Genomic DNA, 16,449 nt, shown 5'->3' with positions numbered 1-16,449 from the left:
AAGCTTCTGTAACCATAGGTCTTCAAGCGTGGTTTAGGAACAGTTAAATACAGTTGTCACAATGATGGGAATGATGAGGGGGGGGAGGGGGAAGGAAGAATGATATAATTTAAATTTTCAAATCTTTGACAACTCAGATAGTCAGAGAATTTTCATTTCTGAGAGGAATTGAAACGATCGTTGAAGGCTTGAGACGTGAGCGACCATTATTTGACTGTCTAGCCTATTTTAAAACAGAAAATAGTTATTCAAAGCAGACAGCTGTTCATGTGTACATCTCAATGAGAAGAAAAAGTTGTCACAGAAGATATAAACCGTCAGAAAAAGGTTTAGAAATTTGCAACCTTTCTCTCTTGATGACAGTTTTCTCTATTCCTAACATATTTGTGAGCAAGGCTTAATTAGCTGTGCTGAGCAGAATTTGTAATTATATACGTTTTGAACAAATCTTACATCTAATTTCCACAAGGTAATGCTATTGAAAACTTTGGCCTTGTTATAGTAGAAGTACTAAGAAACACACACACAGGGTCATGGTCGACTTGTCAAAATACTATACTTAGGAAAATGTATTCTCTGTTAGGATCCAAAATAGCCGGACAGTTTTGTCATCAATAAGACTGTTAAAGACAGGATATAATTGCCCGACTAATTGTTATTAATCCTCATTAATAATGCTCAAGTGTCATTGGCTGTCATGCATCCACTTGACTTAAGTGACTATTGATTTTTGTTTCGAGTTTTTAACCTTGGTACAGCTCCGAGCTGGATTAATGGCTGGAAAGAATTGCAGAGGGATCAGGAGAAAAGCAAATAAGCAAACTGTCTCGGCCGGCAACAATAAAAAAATTAGTGGTGACAGTACCAGTTATACCTAGTGTTTGCTATGTGCGGGGGAGGGCAAAGACATCACTCGAGAAAATCATGTGTGTTCATGGAGAGTTGAAAATGATATTAAATGCTGTCTGACAGAGGCAGAGAAAACAAAAAATAATATACACAGATAAAATTGTTAAATTAGATTTGTTATATCCATTAGTTATTGGATATTTTTATTCCATTGTTTTCTTTGGAAGGTACAGTAGGGGGGGGGGAGGGAGGGAGGGCTAGGAACCATGAGCCATGTGAGCTGCTCATCTTCAATCGAATTTTGTTTGTCAAAGTTAGAAATGATGAGTCCTTGTAGGTTGTGTACATACTCAGTCGCATACAGTTTTGGTTTTAACTCCCAGTGTCAAAATAACACAGTTAGTATTTTTCTACATTACTCATATTAAGCAATAACCTGTCTCTTTTTGACCTCTTCACTTACCTGTCTCCTCATAGCATTAGCATTTGCACTCTATCATGTCTACAGTGACCTTGTAGCCTTTTCAATAATACCATACTACACCCTTAGCAACTGTTTGCTTACAGTCTTTGACCTTGTGTCATGCTACGTACAGTACCACCCAACTTATCTACAAATTTTTCTAAATGTGCTTCGATCTTTAATATCTGTTGGAAATTGGAATTTTCTCTCCTTGTGTTCATATAGAAGTCCTTCGGTATCCACAGTGACATTGCTAACGTACAGTATGTAATTCTCTGTATACTGAACCATGCACTAAGTATCCTTTCAAGGCGTTGTCTTTAGTCTTATGCTTCACTATACAGTAATATGTGACAACATATTAAACACTGTTTTAATGTGTCAGTTTTACATATATATATCAATGTAGTTTATCAGAGAGCATGATCATATTTCGTCAGCATGTCATTTCAGCTGAATGAAAGTGAAAAATGCTCACCATGCATATATAATACAAATTGTGCTCAGCTGAGATTTGAAAGACTTTGTAAAATGATACCCGAGTTGAATTATTCTGACATCATGTACATTTGTGTCGTTTTACTTCAGTGTGGATGTTTACACAGTTAGGTTAACTAGTTTTTGCAGATTAAAACAAATTAATCAAAATTTGTTCCTCATTAACCTTCGTTTGTATGAGTATGTGTGATTCATCGCAACCCTATTTTGTAGTTTTGGAACAAACTTTTTGCTGAGCAAATGACTCAAATATCTACTAGAAAGTATACACTAGAGATATCTTTCAGAAAGTTGATTATAGAGATCCTTTTATCTTTTAGCTGTTCAAGCCTCTAGATCCAGAAGCGGAGGTGTAAAGGTGGTTGCATCAACCAGTCCGACCCAGGAAATAGATTTCTTTCTTATAATATATTTTTTATATTTCTTTCATTAATCTCAATGAAGGCAGTGCAATTCACGGAACACACGAGACCCCCTCATTCGTTGTATATATCACTTTATTGAACATCAAGGTGTGAAGACTTCTTTCTCTCACCTATATGTGAATAGCTCTGCGCTACACGGCTACGGACAATGCCGAAATCATGACCGTACATAATGTGCAAAAGGAATTTGGCCAGTGGCCTCAACGTGAATTTGTTCATCAGCCTTCGATCACCACAGATGAATGATGGTGAAAATCTCAAAATGAGAAAAGAAAGATGGAGGGGGGGGGGGGGAAATATGCCCCAAAAGATGCTCGAGATGAATCCCAAAGTGTGAATCATTCTGACTGAGATAAAGGCTTTAGATATATATACATTATGCGTTGTCGTCCCTCCGTCCTCGGCTTCAACAAGGGTGGTTTTGGGTTCATAGGGTCGAGTGGGAAGGTGAACTGTGTGGTTAATCGGAGCTTGCTGAACGTTTACGGTTAATTAAAGCTGGAGTTTGTGTTGTAAAATTAAACTACGATTGTATTAACACCCAGATGGTGCCTTCTTTTCTGATATCAAAGTAATTATTATTATTATTATTATCTGGAATAATGGTGGATCTACGTACTTTAATAGTACATGTGTAAAGTCCTTCATCTCTCTGTAGACTTGCTACACAATTTCACGAGATATTCAGTTAGTGTGGGAAGTTGACGTTGACGCTGTTTGCTGACATGGAATATTATTGTACTGTATACATACTGTAGTTTGGAAGATTGAACATGTATCATATTAAGGACATTGATTATTGATGATGACATTGATTGTTTATGATTTCCAGAGAAAGATAAGGTTCTTAATTTCAACATGAAAATATGAGCAACTTGAACATACAAAGCAGGACACAAGACAAAGGAAATATTTTCATTTCTTAATACCACTGTGACATGTATATTATCATGTTGTATTGTTATCCTTTAATACTACCCTAGATGTTTTCATCGATTTCTGCTCTGGATAATTGTTTTAATTTAAATGTTACTGTGCTGAGAGTGATAATACTGTCCACCAATTGGTCCATGTTTTAATACCAGTTACGTTTGAAAGATTGTTAAGGAAATTGAATGATATCGTACGGTACTGATGCAATGATAGTGTTTCGTAGCATGTTGAGAAGATTTATAAAAACCATAATAGTGTGTAAATTAGAACATTATGATCACATACATTAATGTGCAGCACAATTACACAATATATAATTAGGGACTGTATCCATTGAGAAGATTGTCATTTTATATGACTTTGTTCATGTATTAAGCTTCGATCAAATTTGTATTAAAACTGTTTATGAGCAAAGCCTTTGTTTTTTTTTTGTGTGGCTACTTTAAAGATCTTAAAATTTGTTAAGTACACTTGACACACTGTTACTGTAGACACTAAATTTGGGTGGTATGCTTAAGAAGGGGGTCGGTTGAGTGGTTGACGAGAGGGTACCAAGTCACACTAGTGTAATAGAACTTACGACTGTGGGAATGCCGGTAAGTTTGCAGTCACTTGTGAATATATCCTAACCAGTCAAATTATGACATTTGAACTTTGTCATAACTTGGACTGAGCCAGTCATTTTCATTCCTTGTTGTTTTTATGGGTAGGATCCTCCGTATTTATCACCTACTACACATATATGTGTGCATATATGTTACACATTTAACCAATTAAGTCACTCAAGACACGCTTGGAGTGCGAGCACTATATGGCCACAAAGAGTCAGTAAGTTTATCATTGATTGTAAATATACTTACCAGCCAAATTTTGAATATTGGACTTAAAGGGTGTGAAGACTCGCGCAAAAAAAACCGTCTAATGCCGGTAATCTGACCTAGTTTCAAATGAAGTGTATTAACAGTTCTAAGTGTTAGACACCACCATCGGTCCCAGAAAAAACGCACACAGCTTGCTACCCTTGGTAATTAGACACTAGTGTACAGTCAGTACATACAGCTGCGGTCAATACCCACAGCACAGTGTACAAACGATACAGCAATGGACATCTCAGGTCCAGCTTAAGATAACAAGGTATTATTAGGTTTCATTACTATCTGCATTTTGTAGCGACAAGCAGAAAACTTCACTTGCAAGCAACGGAAAGTTAACTTTTCAGAGCGCGGCATGCGGTTTGGGGCGAGTCTTCAATGCCTTTAACAGGCATAACAGAGGCAGTCATTTTCATTCCTTTGTGTTTTATCTGTGCATTGTTCCATTTGATGCCTACATAAGTGAATATAAATATGACACACCTATACACAGACCTTTACTAAATTAGGTCGAATCGGTTAGGACATGCAGACTACAGAGAAAAGACGCGATTCTAATTTCTCTGAATTCGTGACAATTTTTGTTTGTTTTTTTACCTGAGTAACCTGATTGAATTATGTCAAGTTCTTAAACAAGAATGTAATTCTCACACATTTCACGTCCAAAAAGTACCGTTTTATCTAGTTCTTATAGAGATCATCTTTTGTTACATTCATGAAAGTGTGTTAGTGCTCGACAAAAGAGACTGTTTAAATGCGCGTACCTTTAGTTTACACACGTCAGATGTGGGCGACAGATGGTGATGAAATTGTGGCGGTTAATCACAGATAGAAGAGGGCTCGGAATTCTTAAGCCGGCAGGGGGGCTTGCATTGGTGAAATCTCCCACGATTTAACGGTTGGTATAAATGGGGTCCAGTACAATCAAGGTTAACAACTTGCGCTTTGCTTTCATATGTGCCGCGGGATAGGCTTTCACAGACAGGCTAGACCGTCTCTGAAAGCGGTGTTTCACTTCATACGAAGAGGAAAGAAATGTCTTCTCATCTCAACCGGCAAGAGATCTTAAGATGGACATTTCCTTCGCTCCCCTTCTGGCACGTCTCCCATTAGTAACTTACACATGTAGTCATTTTACCAAGCCTTAATAACTCACTGCACCTTCGGTGACTCACTATGTAGATCAATTTTCACCTCTTTTTTTGTTCCACCATTATAAAGCCATGCCACTGTATCCTAGTACAGGTTTTGGCATCCCTGTTTATGTGTCTTAAGTACAGCAACACATGGGTCATACAGCAATGTGGCTATACTCCCTTGAAGCCTCGTGTTATCAACCGTTTCAATCAAACGAGGAAAAAATTTTATGGCCTACAGAATGAGTGAAATGATTTAACGTTTCTTTTTGGAAACTATTCCCAATTTCAACATTCTTACTTGATGTGCACATGATTAAATGTGATTTTTATTAAATTTTTGAAAAGTTCAATACAAAGACTCACAGCTGTGAAAGCCAACTATACAGTACATAGTATAGTACACTGAGTACAGTGTGGATCTTTATCTATGCTGTAGGCTCTACTGTGATTATTTAGATGAAAGCAGGTTCTGTAGAACGAAAGAAACCAATCAGATTCCAGCGGATGGAAATCCCAGATAGAAACCATGACCGATGGTAGATTTGGAAAAGAAGTGGGCAGGGACCCCTGAAGATTGATGGTGATTAGGGGTGCAGTGCACTAATGTTTACTGTACTTATTGTTATAGGCTAGATACTGTGTATAACATTTCATTTGTGTTTACAAGAGACAGGCACTTATTGGCAATGTTTTTTTTCTTTCTCCCAAATTTTTGTGGACCCGAAAGAGGGTCGCAACCCGCAGTGTGAATGATCACCCAGGGTGTCTAGCGTACTATAACATGGGATCGAGATATTTGCATATATATAACTGCATTGCAATGGTTTGATATTGTTCAATCTGATAATTGATATATTAATTGCCTTTCCTTTCTTTCTCAATTAACAGGTACATCCGTATAGTATATGTCACGCCGTCTATGAGGACGATCTGCCGTTCAGATTTGGAAGTGTAGTCGTGGTCCGATTAGAACCTGACAACAATGAAGGCTGCGAACTAACAGTCTACCAACAGGTGAGTCTGCCTCTCTCCACCTCTCTCCATCTCTGTCTCTTATTTGATGGTGTTTTTATATATTTACTTCGTTCCCCACTTACCTGTCTCCCCACAACCTATGCACCGCATTCTACCGTGTCTAGAATGCCCTGGTAATCTTTTAACACTGTACACCCTCACTGGCCCTAATGGCCTTCCTTCATTTTTCGCGAAAATTTTCCTAACTCCGAAAAACACAGTGAGACACTTTGTGGGTAGAAAAATGAAGGAAGGCCATTAGGGCCAGTGAGGGTGTACAGTGTTAAAAGATTACCAGGGCATTCTAGACACGGTAGAATGCAGTGCATAGGTTGTGGGGAGACAGGTAAGTGGGTCACTCGTAAATATATAAACCAGTAAGTTTTATAATATTCAAAGCATGTGGATGAATTTCTATGTGAGAAAGATAAGTTTATTGTCAAGGTTGTCTACAGCTGGGTTTTTTTTTCTTTCTAAACACATTCCACTTTTCCATTACAAGCACTCAAAAGACTAATTAAATACAGACTTCATAACTTACGACGTCATCATCTAATCCACAAAGAGGCCTAAACATCGACAGTATGAGACAGTAAAAACTTTAGAAACTTCACTGGAACTTGAAAAATGAGTGAAAAATTGACAGGGCCAACTAACCAACGACCTGCTGTTGAATTCAAACCTTTGATTCCGAGGACTTTCAAGCAGTAGGTGTGTGTTCTTAATCTGTATTCACAAAACCATAATGTCAATACAGTACAGCTGATAATTAATGGGGATAATAGGCCTACCTGACAGCATCATTAGTGCCGATATATTCTAAGCAGCTAGCTCGTTTTTTGTGATGATGTAAAATAGATTGATTTTTTTCTTTTTTAAAAATCACTGGCGTGCTGCATGTGGCCCGCAGGCTGTAGGTTGCCCACCCCAGATTTAGAGGGAAGAGAAAGTGTGCATCAACTTTCAAGAGGTTCAATTGGGGGGGGGGACATTTCTGATGAACATTTACAAGACTTTAACCATCATCATAGGCACAGTTCAGAATGACCAGGTGATAGGGGTCTGATGATTTCAGATTGTCAGATAAAGGCTGTGGCATTTAAAGGAATAAATTCTTGCATAAAGCTAAAGTACATAAGGTTGGATTTTCATCCAGGAGCAATCTGCAGTTCCCAAAAAAAATTCTTAAAATAATTATAAAGTCAAATTTAATTGAGAGGTTCATGTTAAGAAAGAATTTGATTGGTAGTACATTCTTTTTAACTTATGGTGCACACTGATGTGGTTGATCTTGAAGTTAGGTGGGGTTCCTTGATGAAAACTTCCCCAAAACGCAAAACCAACAAGATTCTTTGAATCATGGATCGAAGAAACGCATCCATAAAAAAATTTCTGTAAGGCTTGTTCTAACATTCACTGCATATGACAAGAAGCATCTTATTTGAAATGAAACTTTTCTTTATTATGTCACTTTTTTTTTCTTCAATAAGTTTTGTACAAAAATTTATTTTGAAAGGTAAAAAATATAGACCTTGAGGTTTACAAACTCTGCATGAAGGTATTATGTCTTTGGTTACCATGGCGATGAACATGGGATTTTGGTGTTCATTCAGGCTGACAGAGAAAGCAAGAAGAACCGCAGGGCTCGGAGGAGTAGTCGAAGCATGAAATGTCCATATTGTCATGTCCATCATCTGCATTTGACCTTTGTGGAATATTTCAACCTCAAAACAAGACAGTGAATTTGAGGGGTAATTATGAATGCCCAGTAAGGGCTGCAAATTGTCTTTACCCCCGAAGAAAGAAAACAGGACAACTTGAAGAGCTGCTGCATATCGCGAGTTTGTGAAATGGAAGGTTTTCATTAGTGAGGCCAGTGAAATGAAGTCTTTTGTGGAGTGACTAGCGGGCATATTTTTTTTCTTCTCTTCTCTCCTCTTTTCTTTTTTTCTTCTTCTTCTTGGACGTGGATTGTCGAAAATTGTTGCAGCTGGAAGCGAGGGTTGCCTTAGAAAATATTAAGCAAATATTCTTCAGTCGGGGAGAAGCCGATATTTAAGTCAAGATGTGATTGATATATTAAGACCAGTTGCCAAAAATGACTTACAAAACCCAAAGTTTAATTTGTGTATGTTACTGAAGCTGCTATAAACTTGGATTATCATCCATCATCAAGGCTCACACGCTGAGATGAACCTTCAAAAACTCATCCCCACCCCTCCCTCCCACCCAAGAAATGACTGCAAAAACATGGCCATCTGAGTTTCTTTAAACAGTGGCTTGAGAGATACATGTCGTTTGCTCATCCACAGAAGGTATTAAGAAATCATTTCAAAGCATTTTTCCGTATCGCATTTAAAAGAAAGGGGGTTAATTTCGATTATAATCGGTGGCAGCGAATGGGATCTAGTGTTATATTAGCTTACATGCTACCAGCAGCCCAGCAAAGGAATATTTTTGACTTTTTTCTGTAATCAACTGAGTATACCACGTCCTTACAAGGGAATAGCTATTGGGTATAGAACTCAGGCCATTTACTCTAGACATGGCCGGGTCGATTCCCTTCCTAACCAATATTTCTCCATTCATGAAATGGTAACATCGTACGTTGGCGGAGCGTGTTTGGTTCTTGGTCTTGTACCGTAGTTTCAGTTACCATTTAATGGCCGTCGAAATACAGCGAATACACGTAGAGCATGCCACTCCTCAGCTGGCAGGCTTTGATGTTTGCCGCAAATCATAGGCTGAAGGGCTCTGTTTACCAGCAAAAACATATTTTGCTATCACGACTCTGGGTCCCCAGCAAGAGATTTTAAGTGTTTGTCGTCATGGTGACGGGTTAAGTGGATGGTTTGTCATTTAATTTGTCTCAATCGATGCTCAAGATCTATAAAAGCTGAGTAGAAAATTTCCAAAGATTTGTCGAAACATCTTTAAAAGTCTCCTAATAAGTGCCATCTCGGATGTCTGGCTTTGTAAGGTTCTCGGTTTATCAGATAGATGATATAGCTAACAGTGTGTAAACAAGTCAAGAGGACATGATTTAACCAAAGTATGTAGTATTGAAAAACACGAGAATTAGAATAAAAGGAAAAGATTTAGCCAATAAAAACAGGAAGCATAATTAACTGTAGGAAACAGGAAACTGGAGGAAACTGTAGGAAACAGGAAACATAAGTAACTGTAGCCAATAAAAACAGGAAGCATAATTAACTGTAGTAAACAGGAAACTGTAGGAAACTGTAGGAAACAGGAAACATAAGTAACTGTAGCCAGTAAAAACAGGAAGCATAATTAACTGTAGTAGAGGATGAGGAGAAATGGAAGGCCATGGAAGCAGGCAAAAACAGATCACATAAAGGCAAATTTATGAGATTCAGGCAGAACGATACAGTGTGCTGTATGTTTATGAGAAGGAAAAAGTGTGATGCCAATGTACACTTTGTAGCTAGAAATAATAAATTTTTACAAGTTGGGTGGAGGACATTATTTATTTCTGTAGCTCAATCGTCAATGACCTGATTCATTGTTTGAATATTGTATTGGAAAATTTGGAAACTCCTTCATTTAATTTTTTTGCATATAAAGTGTTGAATTATATTTTGCAGTAAGTGTTATCAGGACCTGCATCAAATTGGTTTACTAAATGAGACCAATTTGATGTGGTAATATATTCTGTTTTGCAAATACCCAGGTAAATTATTCCGGGCTGCTCATCCTCATTATTAAACCTTTAATGGGTCAATTGAGTATAGTCTGTCTTCCATTTAATTCAAATAGTAAAGAATTTTTCAATACACTCATTGCATGTGACGAACGCTCTATGAAAAAGTGTGGGAGTGATGGAATATTTTATAGTATTTTCAAATTTACAGGAATTATTAAATTCAGCAGTGCTCACTCATTATTGGTCAACTATTGACAAACATTTTAGTAGAATGTCTTTGTTTTATCCACTGCAATCTTATGTCGAGTATTAATGCAGAGAACCTTGGTTTTTGGTGGGTTTTTTAGGTGTAAATTTTGGAAGTCCCAAATGACAACCAGCTGAAAATTTCAAATAATTTATCTGCGTGTTCTTTTTTATGATGCAATTTACAGAAGTTATTTGAGATAATTTAGGCAGTTACTCATGATTTAGTATGCTATGTTATGTGTTTAATAAAAATAAATACGAATAATACTAATATTTTGATAAGTTAAATTCCACGCTGTTTGGCTTAATGTAATCAACTTGCTCCTTCGATGCTTAAAGGTTTTGAAAAACTAAATTAAATTGTTAATTGAAAAAGAAATATACTGTGTTAGTTAATAATTCTATTCTGTTATATATCGTAATAAGTTGTCAGAATAACTAAAATCTCCACCTTATGTTTTAGACTGTTTCCTTAACCTACGTGTCCTAACATGTGATTATGTTTGCTATGCAAATTATAGGAAAACAATGCGAGGATACTAATAGTGTAAAAATTCATGGTCATTTGAATGGGTAAACTTTACTCTTCCATAAACATGTACTTAAAACATGAAATAAACTTAAGGTATTCTGTATTCGTTTTTCATATCACATACTCAAAATTCATCGCAGCCTAGTGACTGTCTTTCTTGAAATGTCATAGACAGAAATCTGCAAACTCTTTATTTTGCTGTTATCAGCCGTCAAATTAAGCAAGTTTCCTGGTGAGAAAAAGGATTGACTTGGCTCATATGTATAACATGTATGTACTCAAGTAGAACCGCTGTAAAAAATGATCTCCTTTTCCTCGAGTGTGCCTGCATCGACCCTGCAGGCCCCCCTCAACTGCAGGCGACAGCTGCTCAAGATAATGGCATCTACCTGCCACAGAACAACGTGCTTTAGAATCTTCCGTCTTTCAGCCGCTGCTCGGCGGCTTGATTGAGGAAAGTGTGAAGGCGCGAATACTGCAGGGATTTCTTTGGTATCCAAGCACTCAGTGCCCTATTGTAAAGGTGTGGCCTTGTTCACAGATCAATTTTATTTTATTTTTTTGGGAGGGAGATACTTGGTGATTAGGAGCCAGGGATAAACTTTTGCTTTTAATTGCTATTTGAAAGGTTGCGATGTACAAAGAGAGAGAGAGTTTGTGTATTAAGGCCCTGACAGAGGAAACTACATCATTATACTGTTCGAGGCAACACTCACAATAAAGGAACACCATGCTTGGTGGTGTCAATAGGTACATTGTAAGGGCAAGTTAAAGAGACCATTGATGGGATTATACCAGCAAATGGATAAGTTAAGTGATTAGTTTCGATCCTCCACCAAAGAGTCTCATGAAAGGGAGACATGTTGATGAATCGCACCTGAGCACTCTGAGGACTTGTCCGATTGATTCCCTCTCATCTCGGGAAATGGATACCAAGACTCGACTGAAAAGGAATATTGAACAGCCTGAGAGTATACTGGACAAATGGCCCACTGTATATACTGAGGTATTGATGGAGATCACAAAAAGAGAAAAGTAAAAAGAAAAGCTAAAGGATACTTTAATTCATCCACTCCAGCATAATAGAGCTATAATACTTACACCTGAGCGATGAACGAAAGTACATTCCCTCCTTACCGTAGATTGAGAGCGCATGCAATAAATGATTAATTTACTATTTAAAGCTTATTTGGTAGTGGATATGACAGGGCCTCCTCTGTTGTAGGGTAATGGTTTTGGGGTTGGGGAGGGAGGGGGAGAGTATTGAAGGGTCAGATGCTTTTGTGGTACTGCAGTGTGCAGGATAAAAGACAGAATTTAAATTAATTGGTGGGAAGGGCGGGGTGGGGGTTGAGACCGACATGCTCTTTTATTATATAAAGTGCAGTTATATGGATACTATACTTATATAATGCATCTTGCCAGGGAATACTTTAAGTGCTAACATTTTGCATCTACTGTTGCTTTTTTCATGTCTGTTAGTTCTGTCAGTGTTAAATAGTGTAAATGCTATGGTAAATTTTCTTTACAAATTTAGCACTGCTATACAATTTTTGCATTCTAGCAATTTGATGAGATTTTCAGCATATCTTGCAATACGATATATTGTATAAACTGTTCCCTGCTCGAACATGTGACTAAAAGTTGTAAAACTATGACGGATTCGTACAAAATACAGAACTAAACCTGACATGATAAAACATAAATTTCTTGTTAGTTTGAGTAGACAACTCTCAGACTCATCCTTTCATTGTCTCCCACTCACCTCCCACCACCTACCCCCAGCCCACATTTTCTATGCCACCTTATTGATATGCAACTGTTGGTAATTTGTCAATACAATGTATATATATGTCTGATAATTTCAGACTGTATTTTACCTGATGAATAATGCAGTCTGCATGTTGTGCAGTTAATGTACATGATACATCTCTGCATGAACACAGAATAATATTTTCAGCTTTGATGGATTTCTGGAAGATGAAACTTTAAAATATTAATCAGAGTGTCGCTGAGCCGTCTTACAAAACTCCGCTCGCTTCACCAGACACTGCAAGCTATTATGAAGCAAAAAATCTTTTCAAATCCAAAAGCCATTATTTTGTGATTTATGAATGAAATGGTAGACCTCTGGGATGGCTTGCATTATTTGTGTAAAACTTTCACGATGATGAATATAGACAGAAGACACATTGTAGATAATAGTAAAGTACGTTTGCTGAGAACAGCTATATTTAGTATGTAGTGTGTTAAAGCATGGAGGGAGGTCTGTTCTACCTCCATAGTTAAAGTAGCTAGCTGTTACTGTAGATGTACAGTAGATACATGAGAGAAATTTATATCATCGGCCCGGCGAAATCGGAAATGATTGAACAGCAGCGTAATGTAAGGTCAAAGGTCATACCAATGCTAATTTGATTCTTATTTTATGTGAGTATTCCAGGTCTTTGCAGTGCACGCATAAATTTAGTGTTTTTATACTTACTGTAGATCTTGTGTGGAGTCATCTGTGAAGTCTGTTCAATGAAATGTTTTTAAATTTAAGGAGAAAATTCAAGTTTGACGATCAAACCTTGACTTGAAACCGTTCAGAAAATTCACTTGTGTTGTATTCACTTACGTGCAGGTGTGAGGGTTTTAAACTACCTGTTGTGGTGTTTTTCTTTCCATAGAGATATAATTTTCGGTGTGTATAATTTTTGTATTTTCTTCGGTTGTTTTCAGGTTGAAAAAATAATCCAACGTGGTGCTACTGCTGTCATCGTGGATATATCGAAGGACCGCAATGCCCGCGAAAATGTAAGTATACTGGCTAACGAAAAAGTTTGATGTTATCACAAAGTTGTGTTGGATTGTATTGTATCCCCAGAGTACAACTATAATTGCAGAAAAATAGAAAAGCTGAAGAGCTGTATAAACAAAAAGATATAATTTATTGGGGGGAATTAATAAGAAAAAAATCATCCTTGATTTTAAAAACCAATGCACCCCCTTGTACCTTTAACAACACTCAAAAATATTGCTTTAGGTTTCTTTCTGTTATTCTAGAGAGGGAAACCTTAACTCAATCCACATGGATCACCTAATTTCCCTTCATTAAAGTTCTTTGTGTCTTTCCCAATTATGTGTCTTTCCCAATTATTCGCTCCCAATATTTCATGAATGGTGAGAAATTTTGGAGAGAAGGGCCAATAATATTGGCATATTTACTACACTCCTCGCTTACCTGTCTCCCACAACCTTAACACCATGTTCTACTGTGCCTAGGAATGTCCTGGTAACCTTTTAACACTGTGCGCCCTCTATAAGAGCAGGGCCAATATAGGTGTATATTAACTGCTAACTGATGAGCTGAAAGGGGCTACAAAGGTTTCAAAATTATATAATATCTTAACCATTCTTTGACAGTTCTGGAAATAGCTATTTGCATGGACACATGGTATTCATTTTAAATTAATTTTGTCTTGACGAGGCTTTTGGTACCATGAACTTTTTTAAACTTTTTTTTGTATCAGCAAGCGATGCTTCTTATTGGGTTCAATTTAAAGTTGCCTTTAACCATGCTATGTTCGATGGAAATAGGATACATTCCCTGTTACAGCCTCATTTTACAATTTGTGCATGTGCAGTTGGAATAATAAAGCACTTAAATTTTAAGCTAGTTGCTAAATTTACAACATAAACTCTCCCTCAATCGATATAAGCTGAAAATAATGTCAATAAAATTGCTATCATATACAGTAGCAGCTATTTTAAAATCTTGCAAAAATCTCGCTTTTCAAGACAAACAGAATTGCAAGCCCAGATGATATTAGATCTGCCATCACATTCATTCCTTATTTACCTAGTATTATATAAAGCTAATGATGAATATATACAAGTATCAGGGGTGAAGCCATCTATTTACAGTACTTTTTGACTGTTGTTCAGGCTCGGTACAGACGATTTACTTCATCAGAGAACATTGATCCAGTTACCTTGATGAATATGTACAGTATCTTGTGAGATACTGTATCAAATGTGGTTATGAATAAAAAACAAACTACTGGCATCCATAACGCCGCTTAATAGCTTTGTATCTGACAAGGCTTGTAACGTTAAGTTAGTCAATATAGTTTGTACTGTTTGCAGGGGGGCTCCATGCAACCTCAAAGAAAAAATCGTTTTGAATGCAACCCGGAGAATTGGTTTTTTGAAGTAATTCCATGGTGGCACAGTTGGAAACTTTTGTATATTTATACGGTATTGTTTGTCTTAGTAGTCCGACATCCTCCTTCTGTGAAAATCACTCCCAACCAATTGTCACCGGAGAACAATCTGTACTATAACAGATGACGTTAGTCACTCGGTAATTTTGCCCCCATTTTATGGCTGGAGTTGCATTGTCCCCGTTAGCCACTGACTACAAATTAACCGTCGAAAAGCAAATACTGACAACTGTAAAGTCGTTGCTAATATAATAGCAGCATCTCAGGACCTTTTCCCCAGTTTGTTTGATACCGCTGTGCTGCTGTAAGCCTCATTTCTGTCAAGGAGAGAAGATATTTACGACGATGCTTTGCCTCGGTCGTCATCATCGTCACCGACCGAAGTAGAGCCACTGAGGACAGAATCCGGTGCCCTCTGTAAATGGATGTTCTATTTTGATTGTGAAATTTTTTTAGTTCAAGAAGGTGGTAATTCAATGCAAGTAGGTCAGGCATGGTGCAAGTGGGTTATGCCCTCTGGCTATTCCAAACATACTGGGAACTCTGCTGCCTAAGACACACAAAAGTCACTGACTAAAAAGGTGCGAGCCAGATTTCTAAAGATTATATATATTTCCATACAAATGATGCAATAGAAAGGTTCGTAAAAAGATTAAGAATAAAAACGGAATTTGTCTCTTGGGGTATGTTTTTTTTTTGCATCTAATCTTCATGTCACTAAAAGAGATCTTTACAGGATGTGACGACAATTTGATTGCAGTAAAATCAGCATAATTTGAAATAGAGATTTACAATCATTACAATTATTACAGCTAGTATACTACAGGAGTGGTGAAATGATTTTGATGCGTTTTGTGTGTCAGTGCATTTGTGTGTGTGTGTAAATATGATATCTTTGATGATCTTTGCAGGCTGTACTTGCAGGCTGCTACTTAAGGTGGAATGGGGAAAAAAAATAGTTTTCAGGCATATATAGAAAAGTCATACTGTACATATATTCTCTGAAAAGGAAAGCCACCTTTATTAAAGAAAAGTGAAAGGTTTAGGTCGAGAGAAAATGAACATTGTTGATGGATGCAGCCGGACAGTGTTATTAGCTGACACTTGAGACAATCACGATCCATCGTATTGTTTAGGTGGAATCATTACACTGTTTAGAGATTCAGTTTGTGTCGTTTATTGATCGTAAACTCGATCAATGGTGTGTTCAGCCACTTTCACAGCAAAGTAACTTAAGTTGCTAAAAAATACAGTAGCCTGATATTCAGAAGCCAAGTATATTTGTGATTCATGTACTTCGTTAAAGAAAACAAGGAAGTTAGTTTACTTAGCTGACAATGGTGATAATAGCATGTGTGGATGTTTTCCATTACATTCGTTACCAATTTCCTACCTATTAACATCCATCCCGTTAATTTTGATCGTTATTCCACATTACATACATACATACATACTGTACATAGTACATACACACATACATATAAACTCGGTTTAAATAAGAGTAATACAATAAAATTGTGAGAGTCGCTTTCTTGGAAGCTTTTGGGCTTAAGTGGAACATTCCAGTAGTGAAGAAGGAAGGAAAGTATTAACAACAAGA

The 16,449-nt window shown here is 37.2% G+C and overlaps 1 protein-coding gene across 1 annotated transcript in view; it reads left to right on the top strand.

Moving 5' to 3' along the window:
• Window positions 1–16,449, top strand: part of LOC139981695 (uncharacterized) — an 84,411-nt gene that overhangs the window by 22,277 nt on the left and 45,685 nt on the right. The window contains exons 2-3 of the mRNA XM_071994301.1: window positions 6,068–6,193; window positions 13,366–13,440. Of these exons, the coding sequence (XP_071850402.1) occupies window positions 6,068–6,193; window positions 13,366–13,440 (201 nt within the window). The remainder of the gene's footprint in view (window positions 1–6,067; window positions 6,194–13,365; window positions 13,441–16,449) is intronic.

The sequence above is a fragment of the Apostichopus japonicus genome, chromosome 15, assembly GCF_037975245.1.
Source record: "Apostichopus japonicus isolate 1M-3 chromosome 15, ASM3797524v1, whole genome shotgun sequence".
In the NCBI taxonomy this organism is placed as follows: domain Eukaryota; kingdom Metazoa; phylum Echinodermata; class Holothuroidea; order Aspidochirotida; family Stichopodidae; genus Apostichopus; species Apostichopus japonicus.
Note: the sequence above shows the minus strand (reverse complement) of the source record. Positions and strands in the feature narration are given on the sequence as shown.